We start from the raw sequence: 18,673 nt of genomic DNA on the forward strand, positions 1-18,673 counted from the left end.
AGAAGAATGATAAGGGATCTAAGAACACATTCTGAGTCACCTTGTAAAGAACAATAATAATGACAGCTAACTTTACTAGGCAGTAAAATGTTCTAGATACTATACTAAGGACTTCTTTGATCATCTCAATTCTTTTAACAATCCCATAAATTAATTCCTATTATTATCTCAAAACCCAGACTTTGAGCACTTAGAATAATTTGCCTAAGGTCATATGGTAGGGCTGAAATTAGAAGCAAATCTGTCTGAGTCCAGGTCTGCCATTTTAACCACCATGTTATACTGAGGAAAGGGTAAGCCTGTGCCTTTGAGGCAATTATTGCCTTTAATATCAGAATGTCTTCTCTGACTGAAGGACAAAAACCAGCTGGGTTATCTTCATCAACTCTGCAGCAAATGCCTTGCAGTTACCACATTATTAAAGCTGTATGATATGTTGACATAAAATCCAACAAGGTAATTACAATAGAATTCTAAAGTGTTTTATAAATTTCTAACTATCATGGAAAGAACTGCAAATTGAAATGTAGCAGTTTCTTTTTTAGTCAGTATATTATAAAAACTTTTTAATAACTCAATTATATGTTTAGGTACCTCCAGAGATGTTATAGTAAAAAGTGTTTTAAGAAAAAAGCAGGCATCATTTTGACAGAAAACAATTTTCAACCTTTTCTCTTATATCATCCAATTCGTATGATAAAAAGATATTTTATGTTACTGGAAAGAGCTCTATGATAGTACCATTAAATAAATGGATTATAAGAAAAAAAAGACTCCAAATAAACAACAACAGAAAAAGATGAGAGGAGGGAAGAGGATCAGAGTTTCTCAGAGAAGTCATCTATGTTTGTGTGTCTGAGAAACTGAAATGAGTCAAAGACTGTAAATTGAATTATTCCAGTTCCAAGGGCAAAGAGGTAAGAGAATGTGGTAACTTAAGATTAAAAAAAAGACTTACCTTTAGGAGAGCCAAAGCTACATGAAAGATTATGTTCAAACCCTGAAATAGAAAAAGAAAGTGAAGATTAGTACTGCCACATATATCACTATTTTATTATTTCCCCAAGACTTCCACATATATTTCATAAAATTCCTAATTGCTTTCATCTTCACAAACAATAATGAAACCATGAGTTTTTTTTTAAAGGTATTTTCTTTCCCTGAGTGGCTTGTTATACATTTTAGGTGCTATTTAATCAATGTTCACATAAAATTGTTTTTACAAAAAGTTATTTCCCTTCAGTCAATTTCTGGATTATTTGCATGTGCCTAAGTCTTGTGAAAGTCAAGTTCCTTGCTCAAGCTGGCATAATGATGCAGAAGTCTAAAATTATTAATTGAAATTCCTAACCCTAATCTGGACATCTCGGTGTTACAGTTAAACTGCAAGTGGCAGACAGAATAAAATAAAAAAAAACAAGGCAGTGTTGCTGATAAGTGGGACAGATTGTGTACTGGAGGCTTTTAAGTATCACAGTGCATTTCCACTACAGTTCTTATTGTTTTCTTATTTGTTTTAGCAATTGCTTTCAAGTATTATTTGTATAACTAGAGGTGGTCATTAGGGGCTATCTGCCAGACTTCCTTTCCTTTTCTGAAAACCATAGCAATATTTCTTTAGAAATAAACAAATTAAATTGTTCCTTAAGAAGCTATTCTAGAACTGAATTTTGAACTCTGGGTTCTGCCCAATTGCTCTGAAGAGACACTGAGTTATTAAATTCAAAAGATAGAGAATCTTATATGATAAAGGTAACAATCAGAAATGTTTGCTACAAAATGTGCTGTTTCCTTGCCATGCAAGTCATCATACATAAGAAAAAAGATATTTCAAATATGAGTTGGCATAAGTCCCATAAGTCCAGGGTCTATTTGATGTGCCCTCTTTCATCTTGGTCACTGATACATTCTGGCTGGCTTTTGGATATGGAGCTGTACCAAATGTGCTATCCAAAAAACTTATAATAAACCATGCTTCTTCTGTCTCTGAAATAACTCCAGAAGCAAGGATTAGGCCCAGATATTTAGAGTGTATTCCTGTTATGATTTGCTAACATAAACTTTCACATTCAGGTACCAGAAATATAACATAATGATGGAAGGAATGAATGATAAACACAAATATTCAGTTGGTTAAAATATAAACCAAATATTTTTGGTTTGGGGTTTACTCAGCTGATTATTTAAGAAACCAAAAGCAATAGGAAATAAGTATAATCAGGCCAGGAGATAAAAACAAATGAACACAGTTCATTACCATACTAAGCAATTATCCTGGACTGGTTTTGACCACAATTTACCAATTAGAAAAAAAAGACTATTACAGATTTTAAAATGTGGGTTACAATTAAGCAAAATTTGCTTTCTGAATCAAAATTTGACTTCTCACCCACTAGCTGCTGCCCACCTGCCAAAACTTAAAGGCCAATATAAAAAAGACCTACTGCCCTGTTCTCCAACTCTGTCCACCACCACATCACAACCACTAGGCAACAGTGAATTCTCACAACCTGAGTGTTTATCAGCTTGCCATCAGAACCTGATCCACTATTTCTCTGGTTCTTGTTTTTCCAGTCACTGCTCAAAATGCAAATCCCTCTCATGTCTAGTTTTCTCATCTTCATAATGCTCTGGTCCTTTATCCTAAGCCAGTTTGCTACTCCTCCTTTCCTTTCCAAATCCTTTCATGGTAGCCTTTGGAAACTCCACTCCATGTTCAGCTACCTTGGCTGTATTCTTAACCTCCCTGTCAAACATTCCCCCCAAATTCCTTATATTCACAGGAATTGTGAAATTTCATTGATTGTTATAACAACCTATACAATGATTCTCATTTCTTAGAGTATGAATGTGACTAGCCCAATATTATACATGTGAAAACCAAAAAGACAATTCTAAGCCCTCCAACTGACTAAATGGAGGACCAAAGGGACCCAGCTAAACCTGAAAAAATAGTTCAGATCACGACAGGAAGGGGCAATCAGGCATGCCTCATTATACTCTCCTCCCTTTGGAGTTCAGGCACACAACTGACCAGCATTAACATTAAAAGAGAGATCCTAAGACAGACAGCAAACACCCTGTAGCAATAAGATACCAAATTCCAACGTGATTCTAAGTATAGCGTCACATAGCAGATAGCAGGGCCCTGAAAGAAACCAAACTATTTTATCCCAAAAGCACTTTGGGAGACCGAGGCAGGCGGATCACGAGGTCAGGAGATCGAGACCATCCTGGCTAACATGGTGAAACCCAGTCTCTACTAAAAATACAAAAAATTAGCCGGGCGTGGTGGCAGGCGCCTGTAGTCCCAGCTACTTGGGAGGCTGAAGCAGGAGAATGGTGTGAACCCAGGAGGTGGAGCTTGCAATGAGCCGAGATCGCGCTCCAGCCTGGGTGACAGAGCGAGACTCCATCTCAAAAAAAAATAAAATAAAATAAAGATTCCTTGAACATATTTTGAAATGGTCCTACAAAGTTGTCTCTTGTGGGGAAAATTTACTTTCTATAGAGGATTCCCTTCTCTTTCCAGGTCATTTTCTGATCCTGAAGAGATTGGCTGAGAGTCTAGAACCTTTTTAGGATGTCTAAAGGAAACATTTGCCATTTATTGCCTCTGGGAGTGGTTACCCATAAGACTTCATATACATAATAAGAACTCTAGTCTTTACAACCCCTTATCTTAACCCAGACACTCCTTTCTGTTGATTCCAGGTTTTTAGATAATAACAACTCTTTCAACCAATTGCCAATCAGGAAATCTTTGCCAACTTGGGCAACAAAGTGAGACCCCATCTCTACAAGAAAGTAAAAAAAAAATTAGCCAGGTGTGGTGGTACACACCTGTGGTCCCAGCTTCATGGGAGGCTGAGGCAGGAGTGCTTGAACTGAGGAGGTTGAGCTGCAGTAAGCCAAGATCACACCATTGCACTCCAGCCTAGATGACACGGCGAGACCCTGTCTCAAAAAACAAACAAACAAAAAGAAAGAAAGAAAAGAAAAGAAAAGAAAAAAAAAAGATAACATTTTTGAATCCACCTATGACCTGGAAGCCCCATCTCTGAGTTATTACTGCACTGAATGAATGTATGCTTCACATCACATGTATTGACTGATGTCTTTTCTTTTTTTTTTTTTTTTTTGAGACAGAGTCTTGCTCTGTCGCCCAGGCTAGAGTGCAGTGGTGCAATCTTGGCTCACTGCAACCTCCACTTCCTGGGTTCAGGCGATTCTTGTGCCTCAGCCTCCCATGTAGCTGGGGCTACAGGCTCTGCCACCACACCTGGCTAACTTTTGTATTTTTAGTAGAGGCGGGGTTTCACCATTTTGGCCAGGCTAGTCTCAAACTTTTGACCTCAAGTGATCTGCCCGTCTTGGCCTCCCAAAGTGCCGGGATTACATGTGTGAGCCACCGCACCCGGACTGATGTCTTTTTTTTTTTTTTTAAGAACAGAGTCTCATTCTGTCACCCAGACTGGAGTGCAGTGGCACCATCAGAGCTCACTGCAGCCTTGACCTTTTGAACTCAAGCAATCTTTCCACATCAGCCTCCCAAGTAGCTGGAACTACAGGCATATGCCACCACGCCCAGATAATTTTTTTTTCTTTTTTTTTGGTAGAGAGGGTTTCACTATATTGCCCAAGCTATTCTTGAACTCCTGGCCTCAAGCAACCCTCCTGCCTCAGCCTCCCAAAGTGCTAAGATTAAGGGCATGAGCCACTGTGCTCGGCCATGGATTAATGTCTTATGTTTCCCTAAAACATATAAAACCAATCTGAAACCCAATCACCTTGGGCACATGTTCTCAGGACCTCCTGAGGCTGTGTCATGGATCATGGTCTGTAACTTGGCAAAATAAACCTCTAAATTGATTGAAACCCATCTCAGATGTTTTTTGGTTTACATATGTGTTTAGTAACAGGCTAGAATCACCCCCTCAAGCCTCCTGTGTGAGATATTCTCACACAGTGCTGGTATAATGTGCATAGTAAATGCTTATTTGAAGACTGAATGATTAAACTACACTAGCTTTCCCAAATTTTCGGGGGTTGATTATTTCCCTGTGGACCCAACTAGACCAATTTACAGAATTATCATCAAATTACAGTAAGAACCCCTTTCTTCAATTATCTCAAAATCAAACAATTAGACAACCAAGCTGTGCAAGACACAAAGAACTTACAAGTAAAAATTAAGTAAATAAAGATCTCTAAATAGCCAAAATAGCTCTCACAAACACCAAGAGGAAACTTTGCTCAACTTTTTATTCTATACATACTTCCAGTTAGTTTGGTGATATGATTTTGAAGCTTATAGATATTACAAGTAGCAAACTACAAGATAAAGTATGTGCCAGATGGGGTCAGGGATAGATAGCTTATAGAGACAGTTGTCAGAATTAAAATATTAGATCTCACAGAAATAGAAGACATATATTAAAAAAAAAAAAAGACAAAATGCATAGCTCTCTGGGTCCACTTGGGGGAGCCAATAATCTTCAATAGTTAATTATTAACTACTGTTAATTGTCATTATTAATAATGATAATCCAGCAGGATTGATGAATGCTTATATCATGTTATAATACTGTGCTTAAGAAGGGAGGTGAGTGTGTGTTTTAAATAAAAAGTAGATAATGATGTTTTGAAGTTTGGGAAGCTAAAGAGGAAACTTTCAGTTACCAGAAAAATTTATGTATGTAAATTCTTTAAACAAGTTCAGAAAAATAAGGTATTACTATATCTGCTTATATGAAGCTCTAGACATTACCCATAAAAATAAAGACTTCATAAGCCTTGAACTAAAGTAGAACAGAGTGGCTAGACGATGCAAACAAATACACTTTAAGACATTTGAGTTGATGGAATTCAGAAAAGAACTTGTTATTCTATCAGGTTTTTTTTTTTTTTTTTTTTTTTTTTTAGAGATAGAGTTTCACTCTGTCACACAAGCTGGAGTGCAGTGGTGTGTTCACCACTCACTGCAGCCTCAACCTCCCAAGCTCAAGCAATCCTCTCAACTCAGCTTCCAAGTAGCTGGGACTACATGTGTGTGCCACCATATCTGGCTAATTTTTAATTTTTTCGTAGAGATGAGGTATCCCTATGTTGCCCAAGCTGGTCTCCAATTCCTGGGCTCAAGTGATCCTTCTGCCTTGGCCTCACAACATGCTGGGATTACAGGCATGAGACAACACACTCAGCCTTGAAATGTATTTTTAAAAGCAAAATATCTCATACATTTTCAAGATGCCTCCCATTTTTAGGAATATGTAATCCCCAGCAATTTGTTTGTTCTTAAGGGGAAAACATGTACGTAGTAGGAGTCAAAGGTTTGGAGAATTAAGAGTAAAAAATAAGTAAACATATTATGGCCACTTATCATTTATAGTACAAGGTCTAACTCCAAATGCAAAATAATAACCAACATCTACTGAGTATTTTATATGTGCCAAGATATGAATTAACTACATTAAAGGCATGTCCCTATTTCATCCCACAACCACCTAAAATTCCATTTTATACACAAGGAAATCAAGATTTAGAGAAATCAAAGTAACTTTCCTAAGTCCAACAGCTAATAAGTGCAGATCTAGGATTTTAACCTAATTCCAAAAGTGATACTCTAAACAATTAAGTTAGAGAAGATGATTCAATGAATATGTGAATGAATGAATAAATCTCTTATTTGGATATTATTTAATGTGTCCTCTACTTCCTAAAGGATTAAAGCAATTCTTTCCATTTCAAGGCAAGTAAATTTTGAGAGCAGAGAGTAAAAAGATAACAAATAAGTGACTTCTACCAGAACTAAATTCTATTATTTGTTTCCATATTGAAAACACTCATAAAAAGTAGCTGACTGCTTGCAGTATATGAGGCAACAAAAACCCAACTTGCTGTGGGAAGAAAGGGTCACCACCTTCCTCTAATGACAACAGATTGAGATCAGCCTTGCATGCATGAGGAAGTAGCTTTTTAACTGATTTGGAAACTGCTATTTCAAAATTCAATTACATTCTGGCATCATCTTTGCTTTAAAGAACACCTACAAGTAATTGCCCCAAATTGAATAATTGCTCCAAAGTGCAGATCATGGTGTTCTTGGGTAGGCCAAGGATTAAGCACCCACAATCTTGCATAAAATAACAGCTGACAGTAGAGCACTCACTGAAACAAAGACACTGAACATTCTGGCTCTGATAAGCAGGCAATCGTGGGTTCAGAGAGAGCTGACAGATTGTGTGAGAAGCTGTCAAAAACTTAAGCTGACAGCACTGAGAACAAATGCTGAAAAGGTAGTGTCAAAAAGTACCAAGTGTGCATCAGCACCTGGGTTCTTAGGAATCAAAATAAAAGGGAAATAATGGAAATCCTAACAACAAGTCAATAAACCAAATTACCAAATTATCAAACCAAAAATGGCCAAAGTAAATGGAGCAGGTTCACAGACAAAGCTAGAGGAAATGGGGTTCTGTCCTTTCTGACCCATACAAAAGAAAACATACCACCCTAGGAAGAGATAATGACTAAATGAGATAGCATACATCAAGTGAACTGAGTATTTGGTAAATATTCGATAAACACTAGCAATTATTATTATTAGGTTCATGTATTTATTGCCCATTATATCCAGTATTTTATATTTTTCACTTAATCCTCTCAACAGCTCTATGGCATATGTATTATTGCCACCATTTTAGAGATGGCTAAACTGAAGCTCAGAGACAGAACACTGTTAGTAAATGGTAAAGCCAGGCTATAACTCAGGTCTATCAGACTAAAGCAAATCCATGCTTTTCTCCACTAATTCCATCTTGAGTGCCAACTCAGTGAGACTTTTGTTAGATATCTGTGATGGATTAAAGAGTCACAATTATTTGATGCTTCTCCCATTGAGAGTTAAGGTCTCTGTTCTCTCATTTCAACCTGGGCAGACTATGGTACTGCTTTTACCAGTAGAATATGGTGGAAGTGATGCCATGCTAGTTTATGTGCCCAGGCCTTCAGATATTGACAGCTTTCATGTTCAGTCCCTTGGAGCACTCACTCTTCGAAGCCAGCTACCATATAAGAAGTGCAATTATACTTATACCCCCATGCTCTCTAAGGAACCAAGCAATCAAAAGAAGGCCTGGAGAACCAGATTTCATCAGTAAAGAAGAAAGACCAAGAATCACCAAAGTGGTAGATATGTGAGTAAAGAAGTCATCTGGAAGTGAATCAGGTAGTCCAGCTGATGCCAAGTGGATCAGAGATGAACCACACAGTTGAATTCCAAAATTTCTGACTCATGAGATTGTAAGAAAATAAATGATTGCTTTTAATTACTTTTTTTCACTTGGAAATAATTTCGGATTTAGAAAAACTTTGCAAAAACAGTACCAAGAAGTCCTACATATCCTTCACTCAGTTTTACCTAAACATTAACATCTTACATAACCATAGTATAATGATCAAAACCAAGAAACTATTATTTTTATCAAATGCTCCACTAATGCCCTTTTTCTGGTCCAGGATGCAATTCTGGATTATATATTGAATTTGGTTGTCATGTCTCCTTAGTCTCCTTTCATATGGGACCGTTTTCAGTGTTTATTTTTCATGACCTTGATGCTTTGGAAGAGTATTGGCCAGTTATTTTATAAAATGTCCCTCAACTCGATATGTCTACTGGTTCCTTATGATTAAATTCAGAATATGTATTTTGGGCACAAATACCACAGAAGTGATGCTGTGCCCTTCTCAGTGCATTCTATCAGGAGGTTACATAACATCACTATATGTCTCACTATAAAAATCATTGTCCTTTTAAAGCCACTCAGTTTTCGTATAGCTTGTTATATATTACAGGTAATCAAAAGAAAATCCCTTTGGCTTCTCTGATAAATTTCTTGCTGCTATGATCTATAAAGCAATGCATTGTTTCAAAGAAAGTAGTGAAAGTGACAGATAATTAACACGCAAAAAGAAATAAGTTAATACTAGCTGCTCTTAAATATAGGTTCTACAGCAAGAATATTTAGAATATTAGCCAAAAATTCTTTTACTTTATTCTGCTTCTCATGTTTTAATCTCTTTGAAAGTTTAATATTTTAGGTTGGCTAATGGTGCTTGATGGAGTAACTAAATAAAAGGATGTGATGTTTGGGTTTTTGTTCTGAATGTCCACTAGAGGTCAGGATTGCAGCACTGAAAATCAATCGCTTTTTTTTTTTTTTTTTTTTTTTACGTATTTCACAGACCAACATAGTAGCCTTGTATACAAATTGAGACATGCTGTTTTAAAACCCTTATGGCTAAGTCCTCCCTTATTTTTACTATTAATTTACTAACATATACCAAAAAAAAAAAGGATGACTCCCACCCTTCCTTTCCTCTAGCTTAATTATATATTTTCCATTTTATTATAGTTATTTGTTATACAGTTTTTTCATAAATGACTAGTGAATGAGAAAGAGTTCAAGAATGGGTAGGGATGAGAGATAAGTTTAACATGAATGCATCTGTTTAGTCATGAGTAATTTTAAAATATTTTCTTGGTTTACACTTGTTTGTACAGATTAAGTAGTAAAATATCTACAAAATCTAGAAGTCTTTATCATAGGTGACTCTGAGAAGAATTTTTTTTAAAAAAAACATAGTTTTGCTATTATTTATTTATTTATTCATTTATTTTAAACTTTTATTTTAGGTTCAAAGGTATATGTTCAGGTTTGTTATGCAGGTAAACTTGTGTCATAGGGGGTTTGTTGAACAAGGAAAGAAATTTTTAGAGGTTTGTGACATCTGAATTAGATAAAACTTTCAGAAACAAGGCAGGCAAAATGAGATAATGAAATCAAATTAGAGGTTTTAACATGTGTTTCAAACTGACCCAATAGTCCAATAGATAGTTTTTTGGATAAACATAGAAATTGACGTTTTTGGTCTTGAAGCTTGAACCTTAACATTTGTTTTATCGGATTCCTTACTCAACAAAGGACCTTCAGGTCTCTCAAAAAAAAGTATGGAAGAACTGGAACTCACCAGATCACCATATCCAGATAATGAGATGAAGGCCCCTCATTCACCATAATTGCTTCCTTACCCCTCTCTAGTTCCTGTTTCTTACATATTGCTATATCTCTTCCCTGCTATATAAGTCCCTAGTTTCAGTTTGTCAGGGAGATGGATTTGAGACTGAGCTCCCATCTCATCTCGTCTGCTGCAGCCCCCAATTAAAGCCTTCTTCCTTGGCAATAATCATCATCTTAGTCATTGGCTTTCTGTGCTGTGAGCAGCAGGACCTAGACTGAACCCCTGGTGTTGTGGTAACATATTCATCATATGTCAAGCATTTTGAGGACATTTACAAAGATGGATAAGTCATCCCTACACTCAGAGGACTCCCAGATTAGGATAGCAGATAAAAATATAAACAGATAACACACCACCTAGGGAATGATAGGGAGGTATGACCTGAACATTAGAACACTGAAGTATTGCTATAAAGTCCCTAAACACATGTTCCATTGGCCATTGAATACTGGCATTCACCTTTCTGTTCTTCTCAAATTCTCTTAAGTCATGATACACATCGGATTATATTGTTTTACAGTTATAGTTATCAGTCAACCATCCCAGGCTGCAGGGGTGCTTTTGATACTCTTCATAATGATAAAGGACTTCTTATCAGCTACTATTAGCTGATCTTGACCTTCTCCTTCCTCCAGGCTTCTGCCAGTTTTCCATTAACCCAAACCATCCAGAAATCTTTTGTTAGAGTTCTTGTGCTCATACCCCTTTTCTTTCTTCCTTTTTCTTTGAAATGAAGTCTTGCTCTGTCGCTTAGGCTGCTGTGCAGTGGCGCGATCTCAGCTCACTGCAACCTCCGCCTCCTGGGCTTAAGCAAATCTCCTGCCTCAGCCTTCCAAGTAGCTGGGATTACAGGTGTGTGCCACTACACTCAACTAATTTTTGTATTTTTAGTAGAGATGGGTTTCACCACATTAGTTAGGCTGGTCTCGAACTCCTGACCTCAAGTGATCCACCTGCCTTGGCCTCCTAAAGTGATGGGATTACAAGCTGAGCCACCGCATCTGGCCCCCTTTTCTTTCTTCTTCTTCTTTCCTCCTCCTCCCCCTCCCCCTCCTCCTCTTCTTCTTCTTTCCTCCTCCTCCCCCTCCCTCTCCTCTTCCTCTTCTTCTTCTTTCTTCCTCCTCCCCCTCCCCCTCCTCCTCTTCTTCTTTCCTCCTCCTCCCCCTCCCTCTCCTCTTCCTCTTCTTCTTCTTTCTTCCTCCTCCCCCTCCCCCTCTTCCTCTTCTTCTTTCCTCCTCCTCCCCCTCCCCCTCCTCTTCCTCTTCTTCTTCTTCTTTTTTTTTTTGAGACAGGGTCTTGCTCTGTCACCCAGGCTGGAGCATAGTAGTGCTATCATGGCTCACCACAGCCTCAACCTTCCAGGCTCAAGCAATCCTCCCACCTCAGCCTCCCAAGTAGCTGGGTCTATAGGCGCATGCCACCATGCCTGGCTAATTTTTCTTTTTCTTTTTTTTTTTTTTTTTTGTAGAAATAGGCTTTTGCCATGTTGCCCAGGCTGGTCTCAAACTCCCCACTTAAAAAAAAAATCTTTAAAAATGCCACAACATGGTATAAAAGTAGGCACATAGACCAGTAGAACAGAACAGAGAACTCAGAAATAAAGCCACATAGTTACAGCCAACTGATCTTCAACAAAGCCAACAAGAATTTATACTGGGGGCCGGGTACAGTGGCTCACACCTGTAATCCCAACACTTTGGAAGGCTGAGGCAGGAGGATTGCTTGAACCCAGGAGTTCAAAACCAGCCTAGGCAACAGAGTGAGACCCCATCTCTACAAAAAATAAAACACCAGTCAGGTGTGGCAGCAAATGCCTGTAGTCTGAGCTACTTGGGAGGGTGAGGCAGGGGATCGTCTGGGCCCATGAGGTTGAGGCCACAGTGAGCAGTGATCATGCCACTGCACTCCAGCCTGGGTGACAAGGCAAGACTCTGTCTCAAAAAAACACAAAAACAAACAACAAAAACTTACACTGGGGAAAGGACAATCTCTTCAATAAACGGTGCTGGGAAAATTGTATAGCCATGCAGAAGAATGTAACTGGACCATTATCTCACCATATACAAAAATGAACTCAAAGTAGATTAAAGACTTAAAAGTAAAACCTGATACTATAGAAATATTAGAAGAAAAAATCTAGGGAACCTTCTCCTGGTTGTTGGTTTAGGCAAAGAATTTGTTACAAAGGCCTCAAAAGATCAGGCAACAAAACCAAAAATAAGTGATTGGGACTTAATTAAACTAAAAAGCTCCCACACAGAAAAACAAAACAAAACAAAAAAATCAACAGAGTGAAGAGACAACCTGCAGAATGGGATAAAATATTTGCAAATTATTTATCCAACAGGAACTAATATATAGAACAGATAAGGAACTCAACTCAACAGGAAAAAAACAAATAATCCCATTCATACTTGGGCAAAGTATATGAATAGCCATTTCTCAAAAAAATAAATACAAACAGCCAACAGGTATATGAAAAAATGTTCAACCTCATGAATCATCAGAGAAATGCAAATCAAAACCACAATGAGATAGCATACCTCAGCCAGAATCCCTATTATTAAAAAAGACAAAAAGTAACAGATGTTGACAAGAAAGTGGAGAAAAGGGAACTCATATACACTGTTGGTGGGAATGTAAACTAGTACAGCCACTATGGAAAACAGTATGGAGATTTCTCAAAAAAATAAAAATATAATTACCATTTGATCCAGCAATGCCACTACTGGGAATCGACTCAAAGAAAAAGAAGTCAATACATCAAAGAACTCACATATATACAGTTAGGAGGCTTTAAAACACTCAAGAAGTGGTGTGTAATTTTGCCTGGAAACAGCTGATGAATTGAGCAAGAGGCTGTACCGAGACTGACACACCAGGAAATGCTATGCATAGTAAACTTTCATCCCTCCAAGGGGTGAAGTCCTAGGTTTATATCATGTTGGGAAACCAGTAATGAGTGTATTCATCTTTGGGGACCCTTTCTCTTCTGTCCTCATCCATTTATATATAGGTAAATGTTAGTGAAGCTTAAACACTAGGGAAAGCAGAGACAGAAGTGATTTAAGAGAATAACATTGAAAAAGAGTACACAAGAGAGGGTTTGTAAAGTTAAATCATATAAACGACTCCACTGCTAACAACCATGTCTCTATGAAGATGTAAGAAGGATGTTACTAATTATAGGAACTCACAATTTTTAAAAATCACCAGCAGGAGCAACTCCACCCTTTCCTTTACCTTTTCCCCCTGTCACCTAGAGACACTAGCAGCCTGGTACACATAAAAATACAGAGTGAACTTTAAGAATCATAATAATATACCCTGAGGATCGCTAAGGAGCCTAAGTTTCTTTCTGCCACGGGGGATCTAGCATCTTTCTGCCAAGAAGTACAAAAGACTAAACATACCACTTCACAGTAGTATATTGCGTAGTAAATCTTAATTGCTATGCCACCATCTGTATAACACTTTACTGCAAAGAACTTTTGAGTATACAGTTTCATTCAACTGTAAAAATATTAATCCGGCATATAGGCCATTATTAATTACCTCCATTTTACAATGCAAGCTTAAATATGTTAGATGATTTACCTGAGTTCACAGAATTAAGACTGGAATGACAAGTTTCCTGATTATAATTCAGTTCTCTTTCCATTGGACCATTGGCTCTCAACCATGGCTGCTTATTAAAATCACCTGGGGAGCTTTCATAACACACAGAGGCAGGAGATCCATCTTAGGTCAAATAAATAGAAATTTCTCAGGAGTAGAATGTGGTCACTTGTATTTTTAAGAACTTCCGGGAGTTTCTAGTATGAAACCAGACTGAGAACTGAGCATTACCAAGTTTTCAAGCAATCATGATAATTTAAAAGCATAGTTTTCCTATTTGCACTTATCCATCTATACATCAGGGATATGTAAAATCTACAACTTCTAACCAGTGAATCATAATTATCAACTTTTTTAGAAAGCACAAATAAGCTTCTAGTATATTTTCAGTTAAGTAATTTATCTAGCAAACCATTTTCTATTAGTAATTAGCTTTTATGGAACAAAATATCGACAACTTTGGGTACTAAAAGTATATCTAGTCATATTTAACTGTAAAATTTATTTAAACCGTAAAATGGATGAGAGTGCTTGTTTCTTTATTAGGAGCCAAGCAAGAGAAAGGTACCTATCTAATGGAGGCAGATAATTAAATCACTCATGCTGAAAGTTCTTTCCCAAGTAACCCTGTCCTCACATCAAGAAGTTATAATAGAAATCACAGATCTTCCTGCCATAGTGAGGAGGAGATGTCTCCATTTAAAAAAAGATGGAAGAATTAGTTTAGTTAATTGCTCTGAGATCTACTAAATGACAAAACAAAAACAATTTAAAAGTGAGAGCTACAAGGCAAAGAGACCTAATTAGCAAAGAAAATTGTAGCAACAGTAATATAGTGGTTGCTGCAAAAATTTTACAATTATGGGGAAAGGCTCTATAAGCCCTGTGAAATTCATTCCCATTTAAACATAGTATATTGAGCCTAATATTAAACGGTCTGCAAGTTCACAATAGAAGTTCATTAATACTATACTATAAATCAAAAGCTTTAGAGCAGGAGTTAGAAGATCCATATCACAGTTTCATTTCTGCCACCAACTAGCTTAGTTAAGTGTCTCAACCTCCCCCATGTGTAAGATTCCTAAACAGTAAATTGAGGAGTACCAGTTAAGAATAACAAAGGAGATTTGTTAAAAGTTCAGATTCCTGGATCCCACCCTGGATAATTCTGATTCAGTAAGTCTAAGACGGGTATTAACATCTACTGTATTTTAGTGCCACCCACCCCACTCTGCAGACCCTAGAAACCACTGATTTCTATATATTTTACAAGGTAAGAGAAGTCAAATAAGAAAAATGTAGAAATACTGGTATAGGTCAACTGAGGAGGGCCTTATACAAGTAGGCCTGAATTCCAATTCCTTATTCCACCATTCCTGCTTCTACCCCTGAAATTCATCACAGCAAAACTGCTGGGGGGAAATAACCAGTGAAGTGTCTTTCTGATTACTTCCTGAGTGTCTTCCTATTTCTCTAACTGGGATTTAATTTCCCAGGTGCCTTGTGGCAGGGACCCCATTTCTTTCTCTCAGATGGCCAACTGACCAGGACAGCTCAGTTCAAGGTAATCTCCTCCTTGAAACATCTCCTAACTTCCAATCCCATTAAAGAGATGTATTAATGTCAGCCCATGATGCCACCAAACATGGTGGGGATTTCTGTCCCTTCCAAATCTTATGTCAAAATGTTATCCCCAACATTGAAGGGGGGACCTGGTGGGAGGTGTCTGGATCATGGAGGTGGTTCCCTCATGAATGCCTTAGCACCTTCCCCTTGGTGATGAGTGAATTCTGGCTCTGGTAGTTCACACAAGATCTGGTTGTTTAAAAGTGTGTGGCACATCCCCCATCTCTCATCTCTCTCTTGGTCCCACTCTTTCCATGTGATATGCTGGTTCTCCTTCACCTTCTGCCATGATTGTAAGCTTCCTGAGATTCTCACCAGGAGTTGAACAGATGTTGGTGCCATGACTGTACAGCTTGCAGAAACAAACCCCTTTCTTTGAAAATTACACAAAGTCTCAGGTGTTTCTTTACAGATGTGCAAAAATGGTGTAACATAAAAATTGGTACCAAGGAGTGAGGGGTTGCTATTAATACCTGAAGATGTGGGAAGCAGCTTTGGAATTGGGTAACAGGTAGAGGTTGGAAGAGTTTGGAGAGCTCAGAGAAAGAAAGGAAGATGTGGGAAAGTTTGGAACTTCTTAGAGACTTGTTAGGTGATTGTGGCCAAAATGCTGATAGAAATATGGACAGTGAAGGCCAGGCTGAGGATGTCTCAGATGAAAATGAGGAATTTATTAGGAACTGGAGCAAAGGTCACCCTTGTTATTCCCTACCAAATAACTTGGCTGCATCGTGTCTGAGTCCTAGGGATTTGTGTAAGTTTGAACTTAATGATAACAGGGTATCTGGTGGAAAAATTTTCTAAGCAGCAAAGTGTTCTAGAGGTAGTATGGCTGCTTCTAACAACCTACAATCAAATATGGGAGTAAGGAAATGACTTAAAACTGGAACCTATATTTAAAAGGGAAGCAGAACAAAGAAGTTTGGAAAGTTTGCAGTCTAATCATGTGGCAGAGCATGAAAAAGCATTTACAGGAGAGGAATTCAAGCAGGCTATGGAGCAACTACTTGCTAAAGGGAGTAGCATAACTAAAAGGGAGCCAAGTGCTAATATCCACGACCATGGGCAAAAGGCCTTGAAGGTATTTCAGAGATCTTGGAGACAGCCCCTCCCATCATAGGAAGAGAGGCCTAGGAAGAAAGAATGGCTTCAGGGGCCAGGCCCGGGGCCCCATTGTCCTGGTCAGTCTCAGAACATTGCTTCCCACATCCCCGCTGTTCTGGCTCCAGTCATGGCTCAAAGTGCCCAGGTACAGTTCAGGCTGCTGCTCCAGAGGGTGCAAGCCATAAGCTTCCATGTCATGTTAAGTCTGCAGGTACACAGAATGCAAGCATGAAGGATGCTTGGCAGATTCCCCCTAGATTTCAAGACATGTATGAAAAAGCCTCAGTGCCCAGGCAGAAGACTGCCACAGGGGCAGCGCCTGCACAGAGAACCTCTACTAGGGCAGTGTGGAGGAAAAATGTGGGGCTGGAGCCCCCACACAGAGTCCTCCACCAGGGCACTGCCTAGTGAAGCTGCAGGAAAGAGGCTGTTGCCCTTCAGACCACAGTATGGTAGCGCCATGGGCAGCTTGAATCCTCAGCCTGGAAAAGCCACAGGCATTCCATCTAGTGAGAGCAGTCATGTGGGCTGTACCCTGCAAAGCCACAGGGGCAGAGCTGCCCAAGGCCTTAGGAGCCTACCACTAGCACCAGTGTGCCCAGGATGTGGGACATGGAGACAAGGATTATTTAGGAGCTTTAAGGTTTAATGTCTGCCCTGCTGGGTTTCAGAACTGCATGGGGCCTGTTACCCTTTTCTTTTGGCCAATTTCTTCCTTTTGGAATGGGAATGTTTACCCAGTGCCTGTACCACCATTGTAACTGGGAATGGTTAACTTGTATTTAACCTCATAGACTTACAGGTAGAAGGATCTCATCTCCAGATGAGGCTTTGGACTTGGGACTTTTGAGTTAATGTTGGAATAAGACTTGAGGCAACTATTGAGAAGGGCCGGTTGGATTTTGCAGTGTGAGAAGGACATGAGATTTGAGGGTTTGAGAGGCCAGGGGTAGAATGACATGGGCTGGATATTCATCCTCTCCAAATCTCATGTTGAAGTGTAATCCCCAATGTTGGAGGTGAAGCCTGGTGGAAGGTGTTTGGATCATGGAGGTGTATCCCTCATGAATGGGCTTAGCTCTATCCCCTTGGTGATGAGGGAATTCTGGCTCTGGTGGTTCACATGAGATCTTGTTGCTTAAAAGAGTGTGGTATCTCCCCATTCCCTTGCCATATAATATGCTGCTCCTCTTCACCTTCCACTATGATTGAAAGTTTCCTGTGGCCCTCACCAGAAGCAGATGCTGGAGTCATGCTTGTACAGCCTGTAGAATCACAAGCCAATCAAAACTCTTCTTTATAAATTATCCAGTCTCAGGTATTTCTTTTTTTTTTTTTTTTTTTTTTGAGATGGAGTTTTGCTTTTGTTGCCCAGGCTGGAGTGCAATGGCGTGATCTCGGCTCACTGCAACCTCTGCCTCCCAGGTTCAAGTGATTCTCCTGCCTTGGGCTCCAAAAGTGCTGGGATTACAGGTGTGAGCCACCACGCCCAGCCCCGGTCTCAGGTATTTCTTTACAGCAATGCAAAAACCACGATTTCCTGTTTATACATCTTTAAGAATTAATTTAATTGAGTTGACCCTATTATCTAGGTGACTGGAAACTGGGAAGCTTTCTATTCAAGGGAGAAGCTTCCAGCCTTTCAGTTTCTTAAGGAAATGAGAAGGATTATAAAAAAATAAGATGGCTGGGCATGGTGGCTCACGCCTGTAATCCCAGCACTTTGGGAGGCTGAGGCAGAAGGACTGATTGAACTCAGATTTCGAGACCAGTCTGGGCAAGATGGCAAGACCCTGTCTCTACCAAAAAACAAACAAACATGTTTTTTAAATTAGTTTGGTGTGGTGGTGCATGCCTATAGTCCTAGCTACTTGAGAGGCTGAGGCAGGAGGATTGCTGGAGCCCAGGAATTTGAGGCGGCAGTAAGTTATGATTGTGCCACTGTACTCCAGCCTGGGCAACAAAGTGAGACCCCATATCTTAAAAAAAAAAAAAAAAAAAAGAGAGATCCTAATTTCCCAAATTAAATGAGCATACTTCCCACTTAAAAAAAAGACTAAATAAGCATAAATGTGACTCAATGCAATCTGAAGAATTAGTAGGAAAGGTGCAAGAATTTTAGGCATATAAATAAGCAAAAATTATTTGTATTTTAAATAATTCTATTTCTATTGGACATGATGAACGAAGGTCAACCCATGATATGCCTCCAGCTCTGGTTGACTCATGGCATAAAGAATGATCT

At 38.8% G+C, this 18,673-nt stretch overlaps 1 protein-coding gene across 8 annotated transcripts in view; it reads right to left on the reverse strand.

Annotated features, from left to right (window-relative positions):
- Positions 1 to 18,673, reverse strand: part of RABGAP1L (RAB GTPase activating protein 1 like) — an 830,901-nt gene that overhangs the window by 235,702 nt on the left and 576,526 nt on the right. For 6 of the 8 annotated variants that reach the window (XM_055111246.3, XM_008978332.4, XM_008978333.4 and 3 more), the window contains one exon: positions 959 to 1,000. In XM_055111246.3, the coding sequence (XP_054967221.1) occupies positions 959 to 1,000 (42 nt within the window). Of the gene's footprint in view, positions 1 to 958; positions 1,001 to 3,843; positions 3,958 to 18,673 lie in introns of all 8 variants that reach the window. The other 2 variants (XM_063603797.1, XM_063603803.1) reach the window with 1 other exon arrangement.

The sequence above is a fragment of the Pan paniscus genome, chromosome 1 (genome assembly GCF_029289425.2).
Source record: "Pan paniscus chromosome 1, NHGRI_mPanPan1-v2.0_pri, whole genome shotgun sequence".
In the NCBI taxonomy this organism is placed as follows: domain Eukaryota; kingdom Metazoa; phylum Chordata; class Mammalia; order Primates; family Hominidae; genus Pan; species Pan paniscus.